This window comes from Protopterus annectens, chromosome 11.part0, assembly GCF_019279795.1.
Source record: "Protopterus annectens isolate FY-2018-M chromosome 11.part0, PAN1.0, whole genome shotgun sequence".
Classification (NCBI taxonomy): domain Eukaryota; kingdom Metazoa; phylum Chordata; order Ceratodontiformes; family Protopteridae; genus Protopterus; species Protopterus annectens.
In genome coordinates, this window is record NC_056745.1 from 407,779,430 (window position 1) to 407,806,072 (window position 26,643).

Consider the following 26,643-nt stretch of genomic DNA (forward strand, 5'->3'; position numbering starts at 1 on the left):
CACAGGGATCAGGTAACTGTGGAGATCAACAAGTTGCTCTCAAAAAGAGTCATCCAAACCCGTCCCAGCAGACCAGACAGGATCTGGAACTTACTCCAGGTTCTTTTTAGTCCCAAAATGAACCAGAGACTGGAGGCCAATTTTGGACCTCAGAAGATTAAATGAATCCGTGAAGATGGACAAGTTTTGGATGGTCACACTGCAGTCGATACTCCCGTTGTTAGGGAAAGACTATTGGATGTGCTCTCTGGATCTCCAAGATGCCTACTACCATATAAAAATGGACAAGGTGTCAAGGAGATATCTGTGCTTCCGGCTGGGAACCAGCCATTATCAGTTTCGTGCTCTGCCCTTTGGTCTCACCACAGCCCCCAGGGTGTTCACCAAATGCATGGCAGTAGTGACAACTCACCTGAGATGTCAGGGATTCCAGGTGTTTCTGTATTTGGACAACTGGCTCCTGACCACCCGACCAGGCATCTACTCCTCCAAAACAGGGATGCCACCATTCAGCTTTGTGCTCAACTAGGGATCTCCATAAACTGGGAAAAATCTGCATTACTGCCCTCGCAATCTGTAAATTTTATAGGCGCAGAGGTAGACACAGTGGATATGACAGTTCGTCTCCCCGCCAAAAGAGCACAGAACCTCATCTCATAAGTTCATCATCTTCTTCCACTTCGGAAAGTCAAAGCAAAATGGATTCTTCAAGTTCTTGGAATGATGGCCTCAACCATTCTGTTAATACCTTTAGCCAGGTTGCACATGAGAATCCTTCAGTGGCTCCAGTTCTCCCAGTGGTCATTCCAATATCTACCGCTGAGTCACCTTATCCTGCTGACAGAATCATGCAAAAAGGACCTTCGCTGGTGGATAGCCCCCAACAACTTGTTCACGGGAGCTCCCTTTGTGCCTGCCCAACCACTGTGACCATGAATGCCTCCCAGGTCGGGTGGGGGGGCATTATCTTGGCAGGACTGTCCACGGCACATGGCAAGAACACGAGGCTCATCTGCATATCAATGTTCTGGAGATGAAAGCGGTGCTTCTGGCATTGCAAGCACTTCAGGACCTTCTTCCTCCAGGGATGATTGCGATACAATCGGACAACATGTCGGTTGTGTGGTATACCAGATCTTACCCACTCTGTCGAGAGGCCATGCGAGTTTGGGAATGGGCAATTTCTTCCCAGCGCTTTCTGGTGGCAACGCACATTCCGGGGACAACTAACGTGATAGCCAACACGCTAAGCAGGGCAATCTTACTGCCTCACGAGAGATCTTTGAAACGGGAAATAGTGGAAAAGATTTTTCGAAAATGGGGACAACCTTGCTGCAACCTTTTTGCCAGTCCAGTCAATGCCAAGTGCAGCAGTTATTTTTCCTTAATTCCCCCTCCAGGGAAACACCCAGAGACACACTGGTCCATGATTGGCCCATGGGACTTCTCTATACCTTTCCTCCATTCCCTCTTATCCCCAAAGTGATGCAGAAAGCCAATCGGCTAGGAAGCAAGTTGATCGTCATTGCTCCTTATTGGCCTCGTCAGTTCTGGTTCCCATTCCTCGAGCCTCTTCTCCTGGACGATCCTTGGATTTTGGACCCAGTTCCAGATCTATTGACCCACATGTTGGGTTTGCTACACCCCTCTCTCCACACCCTCAAATTGACAGCTTGCCTGCTCCAGTTCCATCTCTAGTCTGGCTTCATGATGTTTCTTCATCAGTGTCCCATATTCTCTTATCCTCACATAAGCCCTCAACCAGAAGGCTGTATGACAGTAAATGGAAAAGGTTTTGTATTTGAGCACAGAAAAAGAAAGTGGATCCTTACACCTCTCCCATTCCTGTGATTCTAGAATTCCTTTCGGTGCTTTTTCAGCAAGGATCTGCTGCGGCCACCATCAAAGTACAATTGGCGGCAATCTCTCATTTTTATTTAGGGTCTCCAAATGTCAACCTTATGTCTCATGAGGTATGCAAGACTTTTTTGAGAGGAGCCACTTTACTGAGACCACCATTACAAGAACCTATGGCGTCTTGGGGCTTAAATTTTGTGTTGTCCAAACTAACATCCCCTCCCCTTGAACTGTCTCATTCATCTTCCTTAAAATATTTGTCTTGGAAGACTGTGTTTTCAGTAGCTATTACATCAGCCAGACGTGTATCTGAGCTACAAGCTCTGTCTATTAAGCCACCTTATTTAGTCTTTCATAAAGACAGGGTTTCTTTACGTACCAATTATTCATTTGTTCCCAAAGTTTGTTCTGCTGCCACATTGAATCAGTCCATTGAGCTTCCAGTTTTCTTTCCCAATCATTGCAGTGCAGCTGAATATCGTTTCCACCAGCTGGATGTTCACAGACAGTTACGTTTTTATTTGCAATGGACCAAAATATTTCAGAGGTCAGACTAGTTGTTCATTTCTATTTCCGACTCCAGATTGGGCTTACCAGTTTCTAAGGTGACATTGTCTAATTGGATTTCTAGTTGCATAACCTTCATCTACAGTTCAGAGGGCAGACCTTTACCCCACAGGATCAAGGCTCACTCTACCAGGTCTCTGTCTACCTCTGCAGCCTTTCAAGCCAGGGTACCACTTGATCATATCCGTGCAGCAGCTACGTGGGCTACCACTCACATCTTCATTACTCATTATAAGTTGGATTTGGCTTCTAGGGGTAGAGCATCCTTTGGCTCCACGGTGCTCAGGAGTATTTTCCAATGAGCCACCCAAGAATAAGGTGCTAATGAGCCACCCAAGAATAAGGCGCTAGGGATGCTGTCCTATATGTAAAAATGAAGGTGAGATTGGACTATCTAACATAAAGAAGTTATGTACTCACCATACCGTTCCATGTTGGTAGTACATCTCACCCTTCATTTTTACCAACCCGCCCTCCTGCCCCCATCCTGGAAGATCTGCAGGTAATACTTTAAATTTCTTGGTTGGTGACCCTTTAGTATTGGTTTGTTGGTTAGGGATTTTTTTCTGTTTCTAGCGAGCAGCAAACAAGATCTGGAGATTGCACTGGTGCACCATGGGATACCTGCTTAGCCACGAGCCAACCAAAAGTCTTCGAGCTTGAAAATTGGCTGAGTCGGAGCTGAGGATCGGCTCCGAACCCATATGTAAAAATGAAGGGTGAGATGGACTACCAACATGGAACATTATGGTGAGTACATAACTTCTTTTTAATTGTGACACAATATTTTGAATAACTTTATAGATATCATTCACTTTCTATAACATTAAATTTGCATCTGATTGCAAAAATCTGACTGCCATGTGGTCATTTTGAGTACGTCACAGAATTCTGTTTCATACTAATATATTATTTAAACTCAGTAAGCTGACAGTCTTTCTCTTCATTCTTTATTTCAGATGCATAACTATCTATGATCTCCATGAGACTTTGAGCACTTTTAAAAAAGATTAAATCTATATAGCAGATTTTTGGAACTTTTTCTCATCACTGTAATATGCTTTACCTCCCATTCCTGAAACTCAGATGCATTATAGATTTTTACATGCTGCTCCCCTCTGTGATATGCAGAAATGTGTGCACACTGTGCCTTTCCAGGTATCTCAAGTATTCTGCTTATAGTTGGGCGGGGCTGATTCTCTTTCCCCACAGTTTCCAGTTTTTCAGACAGATCTCCTTGTAGGAACTAGATTTTTAGATTCTTTGGTTATACCATTTACCCACAAGAGTTGAAATACATTTGAACTGCTTCACAGGCTTAATTTCTCAGATAACTTCTGCGAAAGATTTGGCGGTTTAATACAAAATACAACAGATGAAAATGGAGGCTGATCTGCCAACACATCAGGTTTGCAAGCGGTGAAATAATGTACAAAACAGTCTCCTACAAAACTTGAATGGAGACTGAGGTTGAACAGTGTTGGTAACAGTGTGGCTAAATTGTGCTTCATGCTATTTAAGATCCGTAGATTTTGTCAAGACCCATCAGCGCAGTATTTGTGGCTTTTGTACTGCTTTAAGACTGTGAGCATGGCTGTAGCAGTGTTAAGCCAGTAAATATCATAAACATGAAGAAAAAAGTGAAAATATGCAATATTTTCCTGATAGAACTTCAAAATGCAACAGATATATAACAGAGACAGCAGGCCTATTGGAATCTTGTCAGGAGACAGGCCTTTATGTTCAGTTGATACAGCAGAACTTCATTTTTCCAGTACAAGTCATAAAATGCCTTAGAAAATCCCATAACTGCTTAAAAGCAGTATTAAACATACAAATAACACAACAGCACGTTAGAATTCCAAGAGGAATTAACAGCAGTAAGAAATAATAGGTACACTAAAGTAAAAAGTTAGTACGCATATATTATTTAATTTTAAATAAAACAGAAAGAAAACAAAAGTTTATAATAATGAAAAGGAAGGGAAGTACTCAAAGGGATCGTATCTGAGTCTGGAAGCTCTAATCCACCAATGCAGTCTGCTGAGGAAATTCATCTGAGTAATTCCTACTTCTGGCACAAAAGCCTGAATAACTGACTTTCTGTGATAAGGGTTAGGCATCCCCTAATGGGAGGGGCTTAGCCAGTACCCTATTACAGAGAGTCAGAGGAGAGTATTCTGAACTCTCGAAAGCTGACAGTGTAGGTGTTTCTGTGGGCACAGAACCCATATGTCACTGAGACAGTATGAAATTTGAACGTCTACTGTTACAGGTAATTAGGACATGCAACTATACTTTCTTTTTTATCTTGAATCTCATAATATTCATACATTAACATATTTAATGATATAGGTTAAAGGTGTGATATCTTATAATTCTTTGCCATGTCTTGCCAATATTTCTATATTCATGATATTAGGCATATTCCATTGTTTCTTCTACTCTCAAAATATTACATAATCTTTTTCCAGAACCTTATATTTCATCTGTCCTTTAACCAGTAACATTCATCACTCACCACATAAAATATTTTATTTCTTCTACTTCTATAATTCTATGCTGTCCTTTTTCTATTATTTATTAAATGCAATCATCTGAAACTTCCTACGGTCTTATATAATAGTATAAATGCATAATATGTTCATACCATAACTTTCTCTTTGGTAGTACATCTCTGACATCCATTTTTTAATCAAGGATTTTGGAAATATACTCATTTATAATGAGTCTTAAAATTGTTCTTTTTTCCCTAGGCAGTATACTTTACATATCTCTATATATTTTCCAAATAATTTGCACAATGATATCTGCACTTTACTTTTTTAACTTTAGTGATACCCAATGTATACTAAGAGATGCAAGATATACTACAGGATTAGTTATTGCTAGACCACCATCTGATTTTTTTTTTACAATGCATAATTTCTTTCTTTACAGGGTTCAGTTTAGTTCCCCATAAACACTCAAAAATGTTTCTAATAACACTTTTTTTTTCTACCATTAAGGAAAAGGAAAATACTCCTAGTGTACTTTAATCGGTTAAATACTGAGGAATGTAATGTATACTTTTTAACTAAAAGATATTTTAAATACTTTCTAAGTGTGCACAATCTTTTTTTTTAATTTAGTAAGAAGGCTACCTCATTGTTATAAATATACTGACTGATTTCCAAAATTTATACCTAATGTTTGTATTTCAATTTTTCTCAAACATATGTTTTGATAGGGGCTAAAAGTGGGAATACTAAATGTGCTCAAGTTCCAAGTGCTCAAAAACCACTGTCAAATGCCAGGGTCTTGAGCACCTTGAAGCTTGTATAGGCTACTATTTATATTCAACTCTGAATATAAGTTTGGGTAAGCAGCTGCAAGAGGGGATTTTATGTTTACTGAGCAGAAAGGGATCTTTAGACTTATAGACCAATCAGAGAATTTAGGTTTTGGGAGGTAGTTGGAGTTTTAGGTTTAGGTAGGTAGTTGGAGTTTTAGGTTCAGGGAGTGATCGTGAACTTTAGGGTTATGGGGAGTGGAATTTTAGGATAAGGGAACAAGGACATGAGCTTGGAACTGGATGAGAGTTTTAGGGTTAGAGTAGAGATTCTTGTAAGACTATATAGATTTTATAGGGTTGGATGTTTTGAGGGATATTTAGAAATGGGAGATTGGGCTATGGGGAGTTTGAGCACTTGCTTTTTCAAGCAGGTAGCAGTGAGCAGGTGTGCCACAAGCTACTAGCATGTGAGCCCCCACATTAGACTTAGAAAGTCCATATCCTTTGCATTTTCATTTATTTATCAAAAAATCCAATATATTTTAATCTACCGTCAACTTCACATTATACAATAGCAGTTTTTGAAACCACTGAAATATTCAAATCATCATAATATGATAGATATAACGGTAATAGAACATCAGGTAATAGTTCTCGCTTTGCAATCTGGCATACTTTACAACATTCTTCAGTAATTGCATTTATTACAAGACTAAATAAAAGTCCACTTAATGGGCAGCTGTGCCTTGACACCTCTTTATTGTTTTTCTTATCCAGACATTTATTACATTTCTATTCCAAGTATTGTCACTATCTTTTATAATCATTTGAAATTGTCTTTACTGTGTCTGTAATTATCTAATATCTGCTGTAATCCATCATGTGCCACTATATCTATGTACATCACATGCAACTACTAATGCTGTAGTAGCAGCACTATTAATGCTCTCACATATTTCACATGCAAAAACTAACAAATCCTTAAAGGGTTTAATCTTTTAATAAAAAAACTCCACTATTAAATATTCCATTTAATACTTTATTTAGCTTTTCTTGTAATTTACAAAAGAAGTTATTGACTGTATTTTTAACTCATTCACTACAATGGAGGTCAAGAAGTTTGCACTGTAACTTCCAATGGGCGGAGCTTAAGCCTTTTCATAGAATCAAATTATGTCCTCACATTTTAAACAAATGTTCTTATCTCTGTAACCACAAGGTTTGTAAAATAAATATAAATGACAGACTATTTGGCACAGTATCTCAACAACCAATCAAGTTACACACATACAGTCAGCGGCATTGTATTCATCTAGTTAAGAGCTTTCATATAAGGCTAAGGTGTTTTTGTCTGTGTTACTTGGTTGAAATATTTAGAAAAATGTGAAAATTATATCTATGTAAATTAATATAAAAGCAACAGTTAATATCTATTTAACTGTACTAGACAGAGGTCAAATATTAATGCAGCCAAGTTTGCTGTTATGTAAGTTTTAAAATGAAATATTTTAAAACCTTGTACATAGCATGTTTTTTGAATTATTGATGCAAATATGAATAAGCAATATTTGACACCTACACGTGTCAGTAGGAGTTAACTGCGATGCACCTGGAGGCATCACTCTGATGTAATGAGTTAAGTATTAGAAGCCACCAGTTGTATTGACTTGTCTATGTACTTTTATATATATACTTTATTAATCCTTCACAGATGTCATTTTCTGTAATTCCATTATTCATCTACTCATTTAAAACATTAAAAAAGATGTTTTATGAATCTCTCTTTTGTTTATAAAAATTGTAAAGAATTCCTCCAGGACCAGGAGAATTGTAATCAGGGATTTTACCTAGAACAGAGTTAAATTCTTCTGTATTAATATGTTTTTCTAGAAAGTTATTTTCTTCCATTGTTACCTGCCTAGCTTTCCATTTTTATTTCCCCATTCCTGGAAAGATGCCATCATTAAGGATCACCCTCCATAGCTTCTTCACATTCTTCCAGAAGCCTCACAGAAGCTGATGTGGACAGAATAATGAGAAACTTTCTCTTGACACAAATTCAGATGGAAGTTCTCCCAGCACCTATCCACACAGGTCCAGAGACCTTTACTAGTACAACTCCACCAGTCTTGGCTCTTTCTCTGATCTGTCCTTTGGCTTCAGAGCCCTGGGATCCGAGACTTCCTGAGCCATCTATTTTGGATCCGAAGATGGAGTCAGACAACTGTCGGACCTGAAGTTTCATTGCTGAATGTGAGGGGTTAGATTAAACTCTGAAGCTGTCAGAGTCATCTCTACCCTTCAGAGCCTCAGCATTAAATTGCTTAGTTCTGAATTATGCCTTGGGTGGTGTGCCTTCAGGTCAGAGGAAGCCGCTGGTCCACAAGCATGTCTTCTTGGATGCGAGGGCTTCTTTCTCCCTGGGACATTCTGCCTTCAAGATGGTAGCGAGAGGGTGTTCTCTTCTAGAGGACATATGGCTCCTCCCCACTTGCATCTTCCCTCAAAATCCCAGATGCCTTTGTGTCTTGAGCCTCAAAATTCTACTCCACAGGGACAGCCAGCCCAAAGTCTCTAGGATACTCATCTGGGTATAGTCATTCCTTCCGATACTTCTCCAGAACATCCCACCAAAGAAGTCCCTAGGAAGAGGATATGCAAGAGGAGACACTTGGATTCCCCCTCAGGAGGCAGTCACAGAAGATACCAATTTTGATGAAAGGACAGGGACCCCAAGATCACCATCTGATGATGTCACTTTAGAAATCCTTAAACAAAGGGGTGGTTGTTCTACCGATAACCCTTCTCATTAGGAATTGGTATTCCTGGAGGCATGTGTTACTGGCCCATCTACTTCTTGGGTGACTCCACCCACTGATGAGCTCATTGATTTGATCTCTTAGTGGGCATTGTGTTGAGCTGATCCCCAGGAAACCAGATAGAATGCTGGCACCAATGAAGGAAGGAAAGAGACTTCTGGAACTAAGGAGTACCAGTGGATGCCATGGTCTTAGTGGCAGCCATGAAGAAATAACTCATAGAACAGAGTTCTTCTGTTCATTCCCTAACAGGGAGTCTAGGGTGTTGGGGAGATTCAGGAAGCATGTGTATGTGTCAGCGACCTTTGAACTCAGGTCCCTAAATTACTTGGCACACTTCACCAGATTACAGAGGGATTTGATCAAAGAACTTTCAAAATCTCTCTCTCTCTCTCTCTCTCTCTCTCTCTCTGGGAGCAGTACTTCTGAGGAACTGACTTCTATTGCTTCACAATTGGCAATCCTGCAATCTATTTCTAATTCATCGATGAGAATCATATCACATGCAGCTAATGAAGTCTCAAGGGTGGTGGGTTCAGGCATTTCCATCAGGAGGCACACCTGGATGTGCCTGTGTGATTTTGTGGAGCCCTTTAAGTCATCCTTCGTCAATGCTCCCTTTGACAGAAGTTCATTATTTGGCCCCAAGTGTAAAGACACACTGTCCAGGTGTGAGCAAGATAGTAAGACACTGTCTGCAGTGGGTATAACTTTTTTGACTGCTTAAAGATACTTTTCAAGGAACCAATGAGGTGGTTGAAAAATGTGGTTTAAGAAGTCCCAGGATCCATTCCATGATCCATGTGGAGGGAGTTTCCCAATGGCAGTGAGAGAACTCTAATGGGAGATGCCATCCACGTGGCAGAGGAAGCCCGCAGAACCAGGGATACAGAGATTCTTTCTCTGATATATCCTGTCAATGCTGCTGAAGAGAGGTCTGATTGCCCACCTCTGGAGGCAGTTAGGGGTTACTTATTCTTCCACCAGAGAGCCTGACTAGATATTACAAAAGATACTTGGGTGCAGGGGATTATTTCCAGTAGTTATATAATTCCCTTTTTCTCTTCCACCTCCATGAGTAAACAAAATTCTTGATGTTCCACACAGTCAGAGGAAAATAGTGACTCTAGAAATACAAAAGCTGCTAGTAAAAAGAGTCATCCAAGAGGTCCCCCCATACAAGAAAGGATCCAGAACTTACTCAAGATTCTTTTTAGTGCCAAAGAAGACAGGGGACTGGAGACCAATTTTGGATCTCAGCATTCTGAACAAATTGTACATGACTGGCCTCAAGGTCAGCATATCAAGTTCCAGATGATCGCAATTCAGTCCATATTGCCTTTTCTGCACAAGGATGACTGGATGTGCTTGATAGATCTCCAGGACGTGTACTAGCACATAAAAATGAACACATGGTCCAGGAGATGTCTATGCTTCTGGGTGGGATCCAGTCATTGCCAATTCAGAACACTGCCCTTTGGTCTCACTACAGCCACCAAGGTGTTCCCCAAATGCATGGCAGTAGTAGCTGCTTACTTGAGATGGGTGTTTCCCTATCTAGGTGACTGGCTTATAACCACTTTGACCAAGCATCTGATAATAGCTCGAGACTATTTATTCCAGATTTCTTTCAATCTAGGAATTCAATCAGTCACAACAAATCTCAACTAGAACCGTCTCAAATGTTAGAATTCATAGGGGCCTTTTTCAACACACCATCAATGTCAGCTTCTCTTCATTTGCCAAGGGTACAAACTATTCATTTCCAAGTCAAGAAAATAATTCAAAACTTGTCTCTGTCAGAGCGACTGATTTTACAAACATTGGGATCAATGTCTGCATTGATAGTTCTAGTGCCGTTAGCGAGATACCATATGAGAATTCTTTAATGGTCATTACCAACCCAGTGGTCCATTCTTCACCAACCCATGTCCACCTAGATCAGTATAAATCAGGCATGCAAAAAGTACCTTTGGTGGTGGATTCACTCAGATCGAATACTATAAGGCCTTCCATTCATCCTCTCTTAGCCCAAGGCCATAGTGACCACAGATGCTTCCCAGATTGGGTGGAGGGTCATTTCTTGGGAAAGACTGTCCAAGGCACTTGGTTTCCCAAAGAGGACAACATGCATATTAGTGTACTGGAAATGAGACCAGTACTCCTAGAATTGCAGGCGTTTCAAGACTCTCTTCTGGAACTGTTGCAGTTCAGAAAGACAATGTTTATAGTATAGCACATCAACAAACAAGGAGGAACCAGATATAGGTTCATAGGTAGGTACTAGGCTATTGGCCCTAGGGTCTATATAAGCCTAGCCATATATAGAAAATGATTTTCCTGTGCCCCTGTCGAGCAGAGCCACAGAAGTGATCCCTGAGGTGAATTTCCTATTATAGGTTCATAGGTAGGTATTACCCCTTATGTCAAGAAACAATGAGAGTGTGGCAATGGGCAACCTCTTTAAGTTGATTTCTGATAGAAATGCACATACCAAGGAAATCCAACATGCTAGCAGACAAGTTGAGCAGGTCTATACTGCTACCTCATGAGTGGTCTCTCAACAAGGAAGAGGCAGAGATGATTTTTTTGTCAGTGGGGCCAGCCATGCTGTGACTTATTTGCATCTCCCTTGAACAACAAGTGCAGCAGGTTCTTTGCCCTAATACCCCCACCAGAGGAGTCACTGAGTGATGCAGTCCTACATGAGTAGCCCCAAGGTCTCCTCTATACTTAACCCCAACTCCCTTAATCCCTATATTTCTACAGAAAGCCTCCCGGTTGAAGATTAAAGTCATCCTTATTGCCCCTTACAGGCCTCAACAAATTTGGTTTCCCTTCCTTTGGCCTCATCTAGTTTACCTGTCTTGGACTCTGGATCCAATTCCAGACCTCCTGTCTCACCCGACAGATATGATTCACCCAGACATTTTGGGCCTAAAGTTGGCCACATGACTTTTCCAATTCCGTTGACAGCCAGATAACCCAAGCTGTCTTCCCTGGTATACCACATTCTTTTGTCTTCCCACAAAGCACCCACTAGAAAAATTTACAAGAGCAAATGTCAAAGGTTTGGCTTTTGGGTGCAGCAGCAAGACGTTGATTCTTTTTCAGCACCACTACCTAAAATTCTTTTAATTTCTGGCTTCTGTTTTTAATGATGGGGATAGTACCTCCATGGTTAAGGTTCAGTTAGCTACCATTTCCAGTTTCCATATTGGAGTTGATAATTCCACATTGGCTTCTTCACATCTTTGTAACGCATTTATAAAAGGAAAGTACAATTGTGTAAAATCTTACCATAATGGTAGATGTCCTTGCCTTCACTGCTGCAGTATTCTTAACTTTATGGGATTCCCTGCCATGGAAGTCTGACATCCGGCCAAACTTCCAAAAACTTTTGAATTTAAAAGGTATGCCGAACATTACCATATGCTCCCTGCGTAATGTAAGGCATAAAGGTGACCGACGTTCAGGCCTACCAAAAACAGAACTGATTGCCCCAGGAGGAACACCAGTCCAAGGAACCCAAGAGGTAAAAAGGTATGCACAGAAGTCCAGGTAGCTGCTTCAAGAATATAATTAGTATCTAAGCCTTTGAAAAAAAGCACCGAAAGAAGCCACTCTAGTAGAATGAGCCTTAGTTGAAAAAGGAAGGCTTTTGCCATGAAAAGTGTAACAAAATGAAATAGCCTTATAAATCCAAGAAGAAATAGTTTGCTTGGATACAACAAGCCTCAAAGACCTAGGATGAAAAGAAACAAATAACTGATGAGATTTTCTAATAACTTTGGTCATATCCAAATAAACTCTAAGTTGCCTATGCATGTCCAAAGTATGCAGCTCCCTGTCACTATCAGTTTGTGGAATGGGGATAAAAGTAGGCAGATTAATAGACTGATTAAGTGATAGCTCATTAACCACCTTCAGCATAAAGAAGGATTAGTGCACAAGGATACTCTGTTCTCATGAAAAATCAAAAAATGGAGGACAGGCCATAAGAGCCTGTAACTCAGACACCCAACTGGCAGAAGTAAGTGCCAAGAAAAGAACAGTCTTCTAGGAACGATGTTGCAAGGAATGGAAGCAGCAGGCTCAATAGGAGCCTGAGTCAACTTCTCCAAAAGAAAATAGGATCCCAGGGAGGAGTAACAGGCTTTCTGGAAGGTCTAATATTAAAGACACCTTTAAGAAATTGTTTCACCTCAAATCTAGCAGCTAAAGAAGGAAAGGTAGACAAGCAGAGATAAATGATAGGTGGGCCTTAATACAAGAATAGGCCAAACCAGTGTTGAGCACCTCACACAAATAAGAAAGAACCAAAGGAGCATCTACGGTACGTGGGTCCAGTTTACGAGAAAGACACCAAAAAAGAAAACCTCTTCCATTTGGGTAAGTTGGATTTCCTAGTCGTAGGTTTCCTGGCCTCCTGCAGAACTCATATCATGTCTTCAGGAAAAAGGGTGTGTATTAGGAATCAAAATCCTATCACCCATAGTGTCAGTTGAAGCGTGGACAGGTGGGGATGGATGAGAGATCCCTTGTCTTGTGTGAGTAGATCCACACTGTGAGCTAGCTTGTAATGACTGCCCCTGGCTAGATGCAGAAGAAAAGGGAACCAGTGCTGTTATGGCCGAAATGGTGTCACCAACATTTTGGGAGCATCCTGTTGAATTTTGAACAGGACTTTTGGAATGAAAGGAATGGGAGGGAATGCATAAAGAAACATCCCCTTCCAAGAGAATGAGAAGGTGTCCACTTTTCACACCAGAGGACCTGGGACTCTGGCACAAAACAGAGGAAGTTGTCTTGTTGGCAGAAAGATCCACTTGAGGAGCATCCCACTGGTGGATAATTTCCAGAAACACATCTCCGTGAAGCATCCATTTGTGGTACTGAGTTAAGGACCTGCTCATAATGTCTGCTACAGTGTTCTGACTGGAAGGGATATAAACTGCCTGAAGAGTCACTTGACATCAAGATCCCATACCAGAAGTGCCAACTGGCAAAGAAGATAAGATTGTGTTCCTCCCTGCTTGTTGATATACCACATCACTGTCGTATTGTCTGTGAATACCTTGGGAGGCCCTGGAGAGAAGAGAGACCGAAGGGCCAGAAGAGCTCTCATTTCTTTGACATTCTGCTGATGAGGCAACCACACCCCCTGTACCTTTAAGGAGCCAAAAGTCGCCCCCCATCCTATGTCTGAGGAGTCTGTAAACAATTCCTGAGAGGGAAGAGTGGGATAAAAAGGGATCCCTGGATTTAGAGACAACTGCTGAATCCTCCAGAGAAGTTCCTCTCTGAGACAAGGAAGAAGACAAAATACAAATTCTAGAGGATGAGGATGTAGAAACCACACTAACTTCAGAAACCACTGAAACTTTCTCAAATAAAGTTTGGCCACAGGAAGTATCGGAATGGTGAATGCCATGAAACCCAGAACTCTCAGAAACTCCATGGCTGTAATGGAAGCCAGAGGAAGAAGAGTGTGAATCAAAGAAATGGGAGTTAAGGCCTTTGGAGGGGCAGGGATGCAAGCAATGGCACTGTCTGAATCCTGCAACCCAGAAAAACTTGATCCTGAGAAGGATTCAGAGAAGATGTTTTGAAATTTATAGTGATTCCCAGGCTCTGAAGAAGATATACGGCAAAATGAAGATTTTGCAAAAGGGTCTCTGGAGAGGATGCCTGAATCAACAAGTTATCCAAGTAAGGAAATATTTGGAACCCTTGAAGTCTACAAAAGGCAATAACAGGACCAAGGCATTTAGTGAACAGCCTTGGGGCAGTAGAAAGGCCAAAAGGCAAATTAGGGAATTAAAAATGCCAGAAAGTAACAAAGAAACACAAAAACTTCCTGAAAAGAGGATGGATCGGAATATGGAGATAAGTATCCTTGAGATCCAGAGACACAATATAGGTCTGAGGGAGCAAGAGAGGAAACAGAATCTGAAGGGACAACATCCGAAGGGAAGGTACCTTTAGAAAAATGTTTATGAGGAGCACCTAAGCAAAAAAGACATTTATAGTGGCAGTCCCTATGGGTAATCTGGAACAGAAAAAACAAAATCCCCAATGGGGCAAAAATGAAAAAAAAATGAAAAAACAGACAGAGGTGTAGGTAGTCACATGAAATGCATTCAAGTGGCGAGCAAAAAAAATAAGAGACAAACAGAAAAGATAGTGTAAAAGAGAAGGGCAAAGAAAAAGTGTTTGTGTGGCCTGAACTGAACATCACCTTTATGCACTATGTTATGCAGGAAGCATATGGTGACATTTGGCGTACCTTTTAAATTGACATATCTTTGGAAGACTGACTGGAAGTTGGGCTAACGCCACAGGAAATCCCATATAGTTAAGAATACTGCAGCAGTGAATGTAAGGACATCCCTTTTACTCAAACCACCCTTTAAAAATCCTACCCCACCATGGGATATGAATTCAGTGTTACAGGCCCTAACTCAAAAACCATTTGCACCAGCTGTAAAATGTGATTTGAAATATTTGACTTGGAAAACTATCTTTCTGATAGCCATAACATCAGCTAGAAGAGTTTTGGCACTTCATGCTTTATCCTGTAAGCCTCCTTATTTAATTTTTCATGAGGATAAGGTGTTCTTAAGAACTAATCCATCCTTTGTTCTTAAGGTGGTGTCAGGATCTAACATTAATCAATCTATTAATATCCCTGTGTTCTTTCCAATTTTTTTCAAACAAAGGAGAATACATTTTGCATTTATTAAATGTCCACAGACAATTGTGTTTCTTTCTTTACAGATCAGAGAAATTTAGAAAATCAGATCAGGTATTTGTATCCTTTTCAGAAATTAAATTGGGTGAATGAGTTGCCAAAGTAATTTTATCAAAATGGATAACCAATTGCATCTCCTTTGTTTATAACAAGATTGGTCTCACCTTGCCAAAACCTTTAAGAGCCCACTCAACCAGGTCCATGGCACCATCACCATTTTATTTATCCAAGTCATCATGGATGATATTTGTGTGGTTGCAACTTTGTCTAATCCTCATACCTTTATCAGTCATTACAAGTTGGATCTGGAATAGCAGCCTTTGGCTCAACAGTACTCTGGAATATCTTTCCTTAGAGTCCACACAGGATTCAGGTAGCTGTGGACTCTGTCCCATATGTTGAGAATGAATGAAGACTGACAGCATCAGGTAAAGAAGTTATATACTCACCATAAAGTTCCATCTATGTTGTCTATTTTCATTTTTCCTCAACTCCCCTCCCTCCAGCCCCTTGCCCTTTCTGTTTTGATGATTTCTGGAGGAATGGGAAATTACTATAGGATCTACATTATGTATGTAGATTCTGATGAAATCCCTGTTTGTAGGGAAGAAAGCGCTCAATCGTTTGTAATTGTTAATAAAGATTTTCGAAGTGTGATTTCCAGCCGTGGCAGTGTTGATTTTTGAATTACTAGTGGACTTGACACTGTTTGGCTCACTTGTGGGTTTTTAAATTACTATAGGAACCAAAGTTCCTGCTGTTTGAGCTCCAGCACACCCGTTGTATTTTTATTCTCTTACCTTACACAAGTAAGTTCTTATTTTTTTCCTACTTCAAAATGCATTGCTTTATAATCTTTAGTAAATAACTCTATTGTAGCATACTGCAAAAGTAGTCAAGAATCAGAATACAAAAATTAGTCTGTTTTATTCCCCCATAAGTATATCCCATACTAAGGCCCACTATCATTTTTCCAATCTGCATAGCTCCTTGAAAGATAGAAATGTCTTTCATCATCTTTCCTTTTACTTTTCTAGCATGTCAATTTACTTCACAAATCCTTACTGTCTCAGGGTTAACAAACCCATTATGTTTGGAAAGCTAAAGCAGATCTTATCTATATTTCAGTCCAGTCTGGGACATAATTTACTGTCAAATGTAGTACTCCTAGTTTTGTTCTGAAATTGCATATAATCTTCTTGAAATTTCTATAATAACATCCACTATTTGAATATCTTTTTCAATCAATAATCCTGTTCCGCAAAAAAGTTTTTTCTAAAATTCTAAATAATCTTATTATTCCATAAAATTTCTGCTTGATCTGTTTAAACACCATCTAATGTTCATACATTTAATAGTCATATAATATCTACATCTACTTGCTTATAATAAGTTAGAATTGTTAAATACCTTACTTCATTCACGATACTATTCACATTAATGCAACAAAGTTAAACTGGCCTTTTTTAAACAAGAAACATCTTTATTAAATCGTCACTTATGACATAGGCAGTCACACTTTATATAAATGAAAACAAACCATATTGACATAATTTTAGCTGCAAACATTATACATCACAAACCATATTGACATAATTTTAGTTGCAGACATTATACATCACTAATAATGTATCCAGACATTGCCAGTCAAACATTACATAGCTCATTCAAATCCTGCCTTCTTTTAAACCTCATTCCTCCTCCTCGTGTATTGTTCCCTTAATTCCCATTTGTTCTATGTAATTTGTTCTCTAAAGATCCCAATTTCAGTTGTTTTATCTCTACTATAGTCACAACTTCTAGTACAGTTGTAGTCCCTCAGGAATCTTATATGGAGTTTATATGTGTGCATGGTGATGCCCAGTGAGCAGTAATGCTGATTACATATTCATGCCACACACCACATTTAAACATATATAAGCATGGTTTTGTGGCTGGCAACAGTGTTGCTGTCCAGGAAACCATGTAAAATAACATGGATAGCAAACCTGTTTACATCAGAGCACAGTAGGTTAGCATGGAATACCACAATGATCACTGGGGCTTAACATACAGTTATCATAGCTCTCAACGTCTTAGAGCAAGAAATATGGACAAAGCCCAGCATAATGGGGGGGGGGGCAATGACACAGAAATAAGAGATAGATGTTACATATTTGCTCTTTTAAACCTAGAAATGTGCTAGAATAACAAGGTTTGTGGTAAGATACTTTTTCTGAAGGATTTGAAGTCTGAAACTCAAGTGTATGTAATTAGTTAGTGACATCAGTCCTGAGATCATCCCAGTGATATGGCAGAAAATCACAAATTTTATAAGGAACAGACCAAAAGATATAAGGCAAAAATCTGTACATTCTGCGAAAATCTGGACAGTTGAGACATATTATGGTTATGTATATTGTCCAAACAGCTCAGTGTAATGTCAAACAAATACACACACACACACACACACACACACACACACACACACATACACACACACACGCACAAACACACACACACACACACACACACTATTTGACTGCAGTGAGAACAGAACCCACTACCTAAGTGCACAGACTACAGAGCTCAGTACTTTACCCAAGCACCATGGCAGAAGTCTGACTTTTACAAGGTTGCAGGACAATTTATAGTGGATGATATCAGCAGTGGACGTTAGAGAGAAGATGTTGGGAGGCTTGCATGAAATGGATCTGTAGCCATTTGGTATGCAAGTGTCAAAATACTGTTAGTCCATGGGATTGGAGTGGTAACTGTAGGCTACACACTTATACTTTTCTGGCTAGAAAGACACACACACACACACACACACACACACACACACACACTTGACTGCAGTGAGAACAGAACCCCTACCTATTTAAGTACGCAGACTACAGAGCTCAGTACTTTACACAAGCACCACGACACATGTCTGACTTTTACGAGGCTCCAGGACAACTTATAGTAGATGACATCAACATTAAATGTTGGAAGGCCTGCATGAAATGGATTTGTAGGCATGTTCAAGTGTCAAAATACTGTCAATTCATGAGATTGGAGTGGTAACTGTAGGATATACACTTTGCTGTTCTAGCTAAACACACACACACACACAGTTGACTGTAGTAAGAACAGAACACCCTAATTAAGTATACAGACTTCAGAGCTCAGTACTTTATGCAAGTGCCATGGCACAAGTCTGACTTTTACAAGGCTGCAGGACAACTTATAATGGATGAATCAGCAATAGATGTAGGAGAGAAGATGTTGGGAGGCCTGCACAGGTGCACAGGTTCATAGGCTCATAGGAAGTTACTATGGCCCTAGACCCTTTACAAGCCTAGCTGTGTAAATATCCAAGTACCCTTATTGAGCATAGTTAGATAGTCATTGTTAGCAGAGGGATATTGTGATCAACACCAGCTGCCCATGTCCATGACAGACATAGATGAATTTACGGTCATCCATCCTGTTGTCAAGGGCACACTTGAATAGGGTCATTGAGGAGCTCTGCTTCTCATGCAGTGGGAGCCTATTCCAGAGGAGTGGCAATCGCTGGGAGATATATTTGTGTCTCCAGCATGTTCTGTTTGTCTCACAGGCTAGGTTGAGATTCCTGGAGCAAGTTATTCTTGTCCAATTTGATTTGCAGATGTCCATCATTTCCATTATGGCAGGGTCCGAGACTGCTCTGTAGGCCAGGCACAGGTCACCTCTCAATAGCCTGTATCTTACTGAGTACAGTAACAGGGCTTTCAATCTTTCTATGTATGCCATGCTTTGGAAGCCTTGATTCTCCTGGTCATTAACCTCTGTCTGGTGAAGTACATACAGAAGGGAGTATTGTACTCAATTAGTGGTCTGATAAGGGTCGAGTACAGAGCAGCTGTTACCTCCCTGGTCTTGGATGCAATGCCCTTATTTATGAGGGGCACAATGTTGAATGCTTTTGTTACCACTATGGATGTGAGGTGTTCAAAGTTTAGATTGCTATCAACCTGTGTTCTTAAGTGTCATACAGCTGAGTTTATAGGGGTGCCAGGTATATCATAATTAGCAGAAGTACTTCTTTGCCAAAGGGGACATTTAGGCATTTTTTGTGTTAAATTTCAGTCTGTCAAATTGGCAACAGTCATTTATCTATGTCAGCCCTTTCTGTAAAATGTTAACATCATTGGATGACTCTATATGATTGTGCCCTGTTGACAGTCATCTGCAAACTTGGTAAGCCACAGGCCATATACCTTTACCTGGACTTCAGAGAAATAGTTTCCAAACAGTAGAGGGTCCAGCACAAATCTTTCTGGTACTCCACTGCTAACTGGTATACTGGTGGAGGTGGACTCCCCAACTGTGACAGTGTGTGTTCTGTCAGTGAAACAGTTGGCTACCCATTGAGTAATGTATGGGTTAATCCCCAGATGGGAGATGTTCTCTATAATAACTGAAATGAGGATTGTGTCAAAGGCCTTGGCTAAATCAGAGTAGGTGGTATGTCCTGTTTTCCCTCATCTAGGCCTTTGGGGACATTCTCAAAGACGTCCATTAGGTTTAATAAGTAAGATTTTCCCTCAGTGGGTCAGGTCAAGAGTTTTGAAGGTTGCCTATGTCCCTGTGGGTAAGGTCCATGATGTTTCTTTCCATAGCCTTGCAGATAAGGCTGGTTAGGCTTATGGGTCAATAGTTCCCAGAGTCAGTTGATGGATGTGTAGGCATATTCAACTGTGAAGATAATTCTAGTTCTGCATGTTACCAGATTGATGTGCATTGCATATCACACAACATTTGTTATTAATTTATGTAGTGTAGTCGATATATTTGTGAACAAGTACTTAGAGAACAGAGCTGCAGTGCATGGGGTGAGGAAACACATGACTGCATTGTAAATATGTGACATACTGTTAGATAGGGCCTTCATTTTGTTATGTTTCCACATGTAATTTCATGGCTTAAAGAGTAAATGAACAGTAAACAGCACTAATATATGCTAATATTTACTTTGCATAGCACAGTAGCGAGCAGCTAATTTGGGCGATGGTTAACCCAACTAATCAAAATATGGGAAGCCACCTCAAGCAGTTGACCCATAACGTGTGGTGTATCCCAGGGATCAGTCTTGGGGCCTCTATTATTCAGGATAAACTTCTCTGAGGTGCAAGCCAAAACCAGTGGGCTATGGCTGACTAAGTTTGCAGATGACTGCAAGCTGGGTGCAGTCATCAATTGTCCAAGTGATGTGGACGTCCTCCAAGAGGGTCTCACCCAAACCAAATACTGGTGCCAGAAACATGGCCTCAATCTGAATGCCAAAAAATGCATCATCATCATCCCCTGTGGGGAGAGTGACGTCCCCACACATTATCACATTAATAATAATGTCCTAAGTACAGAATCAGTAGTGAGGGATTTGGGCACACAGGTTGATAGCAACCTGACTTTTGACCACCATGTTGCTTCCGTTGTACAGAGTGTTTTCTGCATGGCCCACCTCATAAGTAAAGGTATCTCATCCAGGGATAAGGAGGTCATAAGATCCCTTATAAGGCCAATTATTGAGTACAACACCCCTTCGGCATGTACCTCGCAAAGCACATGCAGTGGCTGGAGAGACCACAGAGGTTCCTCTCCAGGAGAATCCAGAGCCTCAAACACCTACCCTACACAGATAAAAGCCCTGTTCCTCTACTCATACAGACTTCTCAGAGGTGACCTCTGGCTGGCATACAAAGCAATCTCTGACCCCGCCTTGATGGGACAGCTGCATATCTACAAGTCAAGCTCCACTTGAGCAACCCGTACACGTGACCTCAACCTTGCCTGTGATATCAGTAGGACTTGTTGGCGGGATAGATTTGTGTCCCAGAGACTCCCCCATCTGTGGAATAAACTCCCTCTCCATGTCAAGCATAGTACCTCATTATCCCTTTTTAAGCACAACCTGGATAACTGGATAGGAAACAGAAAATACACTCCTGGGATTCCACCGGTGATCCTGCTGGACAAGGGCTCTGGGTGCTGACTTGTCTAAACATGGGCTAAACTCTTGGCTAGGCTTATAAGGGCCTCAGGGTCAATAGCCTAGTAACCTCCTATGCTCTGATGAATAAAAAATGGAAAATACCTTCAGCTGCCTTCACAAAGTGCTTCATAACAGCTTTTTGGAGTACCCCAGAGCTGCTAACTATATGATCTTTATTAAAGGGATTTAAGTAAAAGAAATTTAAGTAAAAGACTACTCAACACATGCTACACAGTCTCACTGAGTTTACTAGTATACCCTTAATGATAAAAAGTCATTTAGAAGCAATGACCTTCATTATATAGTATAGATGCCTGTCTTTTTGAGATATTTCAGGACCCCAGTAAAATATATTGTGAATGGTAATTCCTCATTCTCAATCATAATTTTTGTTAGGTGTTAATTTCCATTGCATTCTCGCATGTTACTCTGTACAAAAAATGCACTTTACCCTTTGTGTTGCTTACATAAAATCTAATGATAATTAAATGCCTCATCACAAGTCAGATGTATTATGGACAAGCTTTATTTATCTGTATTCTTTATAAACTGCTTCTTGAACTAAATGATGTAATATATGTTTGCATCTGTAAATATGTATGTTTTATTGCATATCCTTGTATCTGTAAATATCTTTTGTTCATTTCTTACGTGATCCTATTCACCTGGGCAGTGCCTGTAAATGGCCTATTGAAATCCGTGCACTATTTCAGTAAATAAATAAATAAAATACAATAAAAAAATATTTATTTCTGTTATTCTGCTAGTGAAGAATTCTTCATTTTGAGTAAATCATTATTTTAATTATTGAATTTCTAGCTGTCCTGGTGATGTTCTCTATTTCCTCTGGGTATTGTAAACAATATTGTTACTGTGATTTTGTCTTTATCGCTGAACTGATGATGCTGCCAACAGCCTCTAGGTGTATGTATGTATGTAGTGTATGTAGTGTATGTGTGTGTGTGTGTGTGTGTGTGTGTGTGTGTGTGTGTGTGTGTGTGTGTGTGTGTGTGTGTGTGTGTGTGTGTGATGAGCATGTGGGTGTGCACGTTTATGGAACAGGTGTCCCATAAAGTATCAGTTCTTTGCTTTATGCCCATTGCCAGGATAAGCTCTGGCTGGAATTCAGTGAAATGCACAAATGAATGAATGCATGTTGATATAACTATTTATTCAAAATGCATAATACGTTAGCCAAGATGTACATTATTCTATCCAAACTTAAATACATTTTAGAATGTTTATTTTATTTGATGCTAAATTTTACTTGTATTGCCAGCAGCCATGATGAAATTAAGGAAGTAAAGCATGATACTAAGTCAAAGGGCAGGTCTCATCAAGACTATACTTCTTGGCTAGAATGGTGGAACTCCACAATGGAAACAGATGCTTACTTGAAGTATTTATCGACACAGGTAAGGGGCTATAATGAAATGTGTCTAAGCTCTGGCATATCTTTTTCAGATGTAATGCATTTTCATATATACACAAGTACATTTACATATGTAAAATCACCACAAGTATAAGTTGAAAAATAATATTCCTTGCTAGTATTCCTTGGACAAATGCTATTCATCTTGTGGTTGTCAGTGGTGATGAACAGTATTACATTTTCAACATATTATCTATTATATATCAGAGCATGGATCCCTTAGAAACAACTTGATTAGATTGCTGATTGCAGAAGCATATCTGATTCAGTTGATATACAACCCCCTAAGCTCTTCACTCTAGTAAGACGATCTCTTTATAGTAAGCGATTGGCTTATTACAGTTATATCTATGCCCTCCCAAGGTGTTCCATTGAAACTCAAAAAATAAAAGTAAAAAAATAAAATAAAATAAAAAACAAAATGTTCCTTCTACTGGCCAGATGCATGACATCCCCCAACCCCAGCCATTCAGGTCCTGTTTCTATGCCCTGCATCCAACCCCCCCCCCCCCCCAGATATTTTATTAAAAAAAAATCTTCTTTTAAATTGTAACAGCTATTTGCTACAAATGTAGCAAAGAGTTGCTACAATTTATATGCTGCCTGCGTGAAGTGCTATAGTGCTCATGTTTCAGTTAAATAAAAATTCCTGATCTTATGTTGTTAATCTTCATTCATTTCTTACTAATGGGTTTTTGGTTCTGTCCTCAGAACCGAGCCGGCCATATATCAAGCTCACGTCAGCCAAAAACTCTCGAACCAAGGTCCTACCCAGAATGCTCTGCTCCCTGTTACCTCAGATCTTGTTTGCCGCATTGCTGTACAGCCGTGTCAAGCCACTCTCTTCAGCTAAGTGTATAATTTTAAAGTTTTTCAACAGTTTCTTGTATTTTTCTCCTATCCTATCATATCCTTAAGACTCTCTCCCTTTAGTATATATTTCCCTTTATTACTCTTTTCTTACCTTTGAGGTAATTCTTCATTACCATCGTTGGTAATCCTTCTTCTTTTTCTCTTCTTATCCTTTTGGGTAGCCTTTCCTCTTCTTCTTGATACTGTTGTTCTTCTCCACATCATTATGTTGGATAAGAAAAATAGTGTTGGTTTTAAACAGTGTAAGGATTGCGGCCGTAAGTTGCTGCTTTCCGAAGGCCATGACTTATGTGTCTATTGTTTGAATGTCTCCCACCTTACTGTGGATCCCCCATGTGGGATTTGTAGAAACATTTCAACCAGGACTCTTAACAAGAGAAAGAACAAGTTAATCCTGAAAGGTCTTTTCAGATCTCCTTTCTGTGAGGCTATCTCTGGGTCGGAGGGCTCGCACCCTCCTGCTAAACCCTGTAAGAGGCGTTCTTCCTCTTCCTCATTGAGGTCGCTCACTTCATTTCCCTCTGGAGATCATAGGGAGTCGACTCATAAGAAGGTGAAAATGACTACTACTTCGGCACTGCCACCTGTGACCCTTTCGACTCCAGGCTCAGCACCGCCCCAGTTGATTCTTGCTCATGCCATGTCCTCCTTATCGACACCGGCACCGGAGTTCCTGGCACCGTCCATGCAGATACAGTGTCCTTTGACACCATTGGTGCAATCCCCTTTTGGCCCCGAGTATGACATTACTGTCCTCCACAGTGCAGACACTTTCGGTACCAACATGCCCTTTGGTGCAGTCCTTTTCGGCACCATCATTGTTACTATTGCAGACATCTTCCTCGATGGCATCATACCCATCAGTACAGACACTTGCTTTTACGGTGCAGACACCTTTGACTTCTATGGTACTGACCTCGTTGGCGCAGATGACTGCTTTGACAACATTCTCTTCGGTGCAGACATCCTCGGCTATGGGCTCTGCACTTCTCGAATTAGCGAGGACCAAGTACTTTCCTTCCTTGGATCCATTCGTTGGTAGTCAATATAGTCCTTTTCTAGAAAGGTCAGAATGGCCCTTAGGTTTCTCTGTGAGGTCGACCAGGAGCCTCTCTGAGCAAGATGTGTTGGGGCTTGTTGACCAGCTTGTGCTTGTGGCCAGAGGTCTCTCTCAACCATCGAAACCCATGTTCTCTCCTTCAGGTGAACATATATCTCCTCAAACTCCAATGTACACTCCTCCTTTGACTTCCACCCAAGGATGGAAGCCCATTACTCCGACAACAGCTTCCCTCCCTCTGACCCCAATAGTGGATCTCACTTTGGAGCCGGAGTCGTCCTTGTGGCCCTCAGTGCACTGGGCATCGGGCATCTCAGGCAAGTGGTTGTACTGTGGGGGAGGGAATTCTTGGTTCTACACCTATTTTGTCTATGGCACCTTCCAGGAATCCTCCCTCTCTCATGCTTCACAGTCCTCTTGAGACTCCTGGTCTGGGGGTCGGCTCGTTGGGGCGAGATGTGACCCTGGTTCCGAGGTTGTCATGCTCGGTTCTGGGCTCCCATCCCTCCTTGGGTGGACCGGCCTTCCAGGCCATGGAGAGGGCACTTGCCTCTGCTGGCAAACCCCACATGTCAGAGTCCTTCCCCCTCTGTGCCGCAGCTCTCACAAGCCACAACCACCGGACACTGGGAACAAGGGCCTCAGGCTTCTCCCCGTCAGGAGAGCCGCCTCTTTGCAGTCTTCCCCAGAACCTTCCACTGAGGAAGTACCTCACAAAGCTTCATGCAAGAAGAAGCACATGGACTCCACTGAGGACTCTTTGACTGAAGATACAGACTTGATGACAGAAATGGGTCCCCACGGTCACCCTCTGATGAGGTGTCCTTTGGTGACATCCTCGAGATTCTTAGACAGAGGGGTGACTGGAAGTCCTCTAATCCTTCCTCTGAGGAATCCGTATTCCTGCAGGCCTTTTGTGCCCAGCCCCCTACCTCCTGGGTTACCCCACCGGCCAATGAGCTTGTCCAGCTCCTGACACCCTGGAAGCGATACTGAGGAGGCTTGATAAAATTTTATCGCCCTAAGCTGAGCATCCCGATTGGTCACAATGTCTTCCAGTAGATGCCATGGTGGTGGTGGCTGCAACTAAGAAAAACTTGGCAGAAGAGAGACAAATTGTCCATCCACCCAACAAGGAGTCCTGGGTGATAGACAGACTAAGGAAGCATGTGTTTGCTTCATCAACCTTCGCTGTAAGGTCTTTGAAATATTTGGCACACTTTATGAGGCTCCAGAGGGATCTTATCAACCAGCTCTCTGAAACCTTGGCAGGACCTGTTTCTGATGAGGTCTATGACAATGTAGCTTCTCAGATAGCCACCCTAGAGTCCATTTTCAATTCTTCCATGCGTCTTATTTCTCACGCAACGGAACGAGTGGCTAGAGTGGCAGGAGTGGGTATAGTCACCAGATGTCATGCCTGGATGTGCCTTTGTGACTTTGCGGACTCCTTTAAGGCTTCCTTCATGAACACCCCCATCGAGGCCGCTTCTTTGTTTGGCCCTAAAGTTAAAGATACACTGGCAAGGTGCGAACAAGATGGCAAGACCCTATCTGCCGTTGGTGTCAGACACTCCACTACTCAACAATTCTACTCCAGAAATCAGAGGAGCGGGAAGATGTGGCACAGGAAATCACAGGGCTCTTTCCATGACACACGTGCCGAGTTCTCCCCTAGAGGCAGAGGGGGAAACTCCAATGGAAAACGCCCTTTCAGGGCAGAGGAGGTTCATGAAACAGGGGTTACAGAGATTGTTTCTCTGGCCAACCCTATCAGCACTCCTGAAGCATTGCCTGACTGCTCACCTCTGGAAGCAGTCGGGGGTCGTTTTTCCTTGTACCCCGCTGCCTGGTGAAACATAATCACTGACTCTTGGGTACAATGGTTAATATCCAGAGGCTATCGCATCCCCTTCCATCTTTGTCCAACCTCATCCAGAGTATTACCTGACGTTCCACCCAGTCAAAGGGAAGCAGTAGCACACAAAATCCAAAAGCTGCTACAA

The 26,643-nt window shown here is 41.2% G+C and overlaps 1 protein-coding gene across 3 annotated transcripts in view; it reads left to right on the forward strand.

The window, feature by feature from the left end:
* CCDC87 (coiled-coil domain containing 87) overlaps positions 1-26,643 on the forward strand; it is a 1,578,580-nt gene that overhangs the window by 829,426 nt on the left and 722,511 nt on the right. For 2 of the 3 annotated variants that reach the window (XM_044087903.1, XM_044087902.1), the window contains exon 14: positions 22,552-22,687. In XM_044087903.1, the coding sequence (XP_043943838.1) occupies positions 22,552-22,687 (136 nt within the window). The remainder of the gene's footprint in view (positions 1-22,551; positions 22,688-26,643) is intronic. The other variant, XM_044087904.1, reaches the window with a different exon arrangement.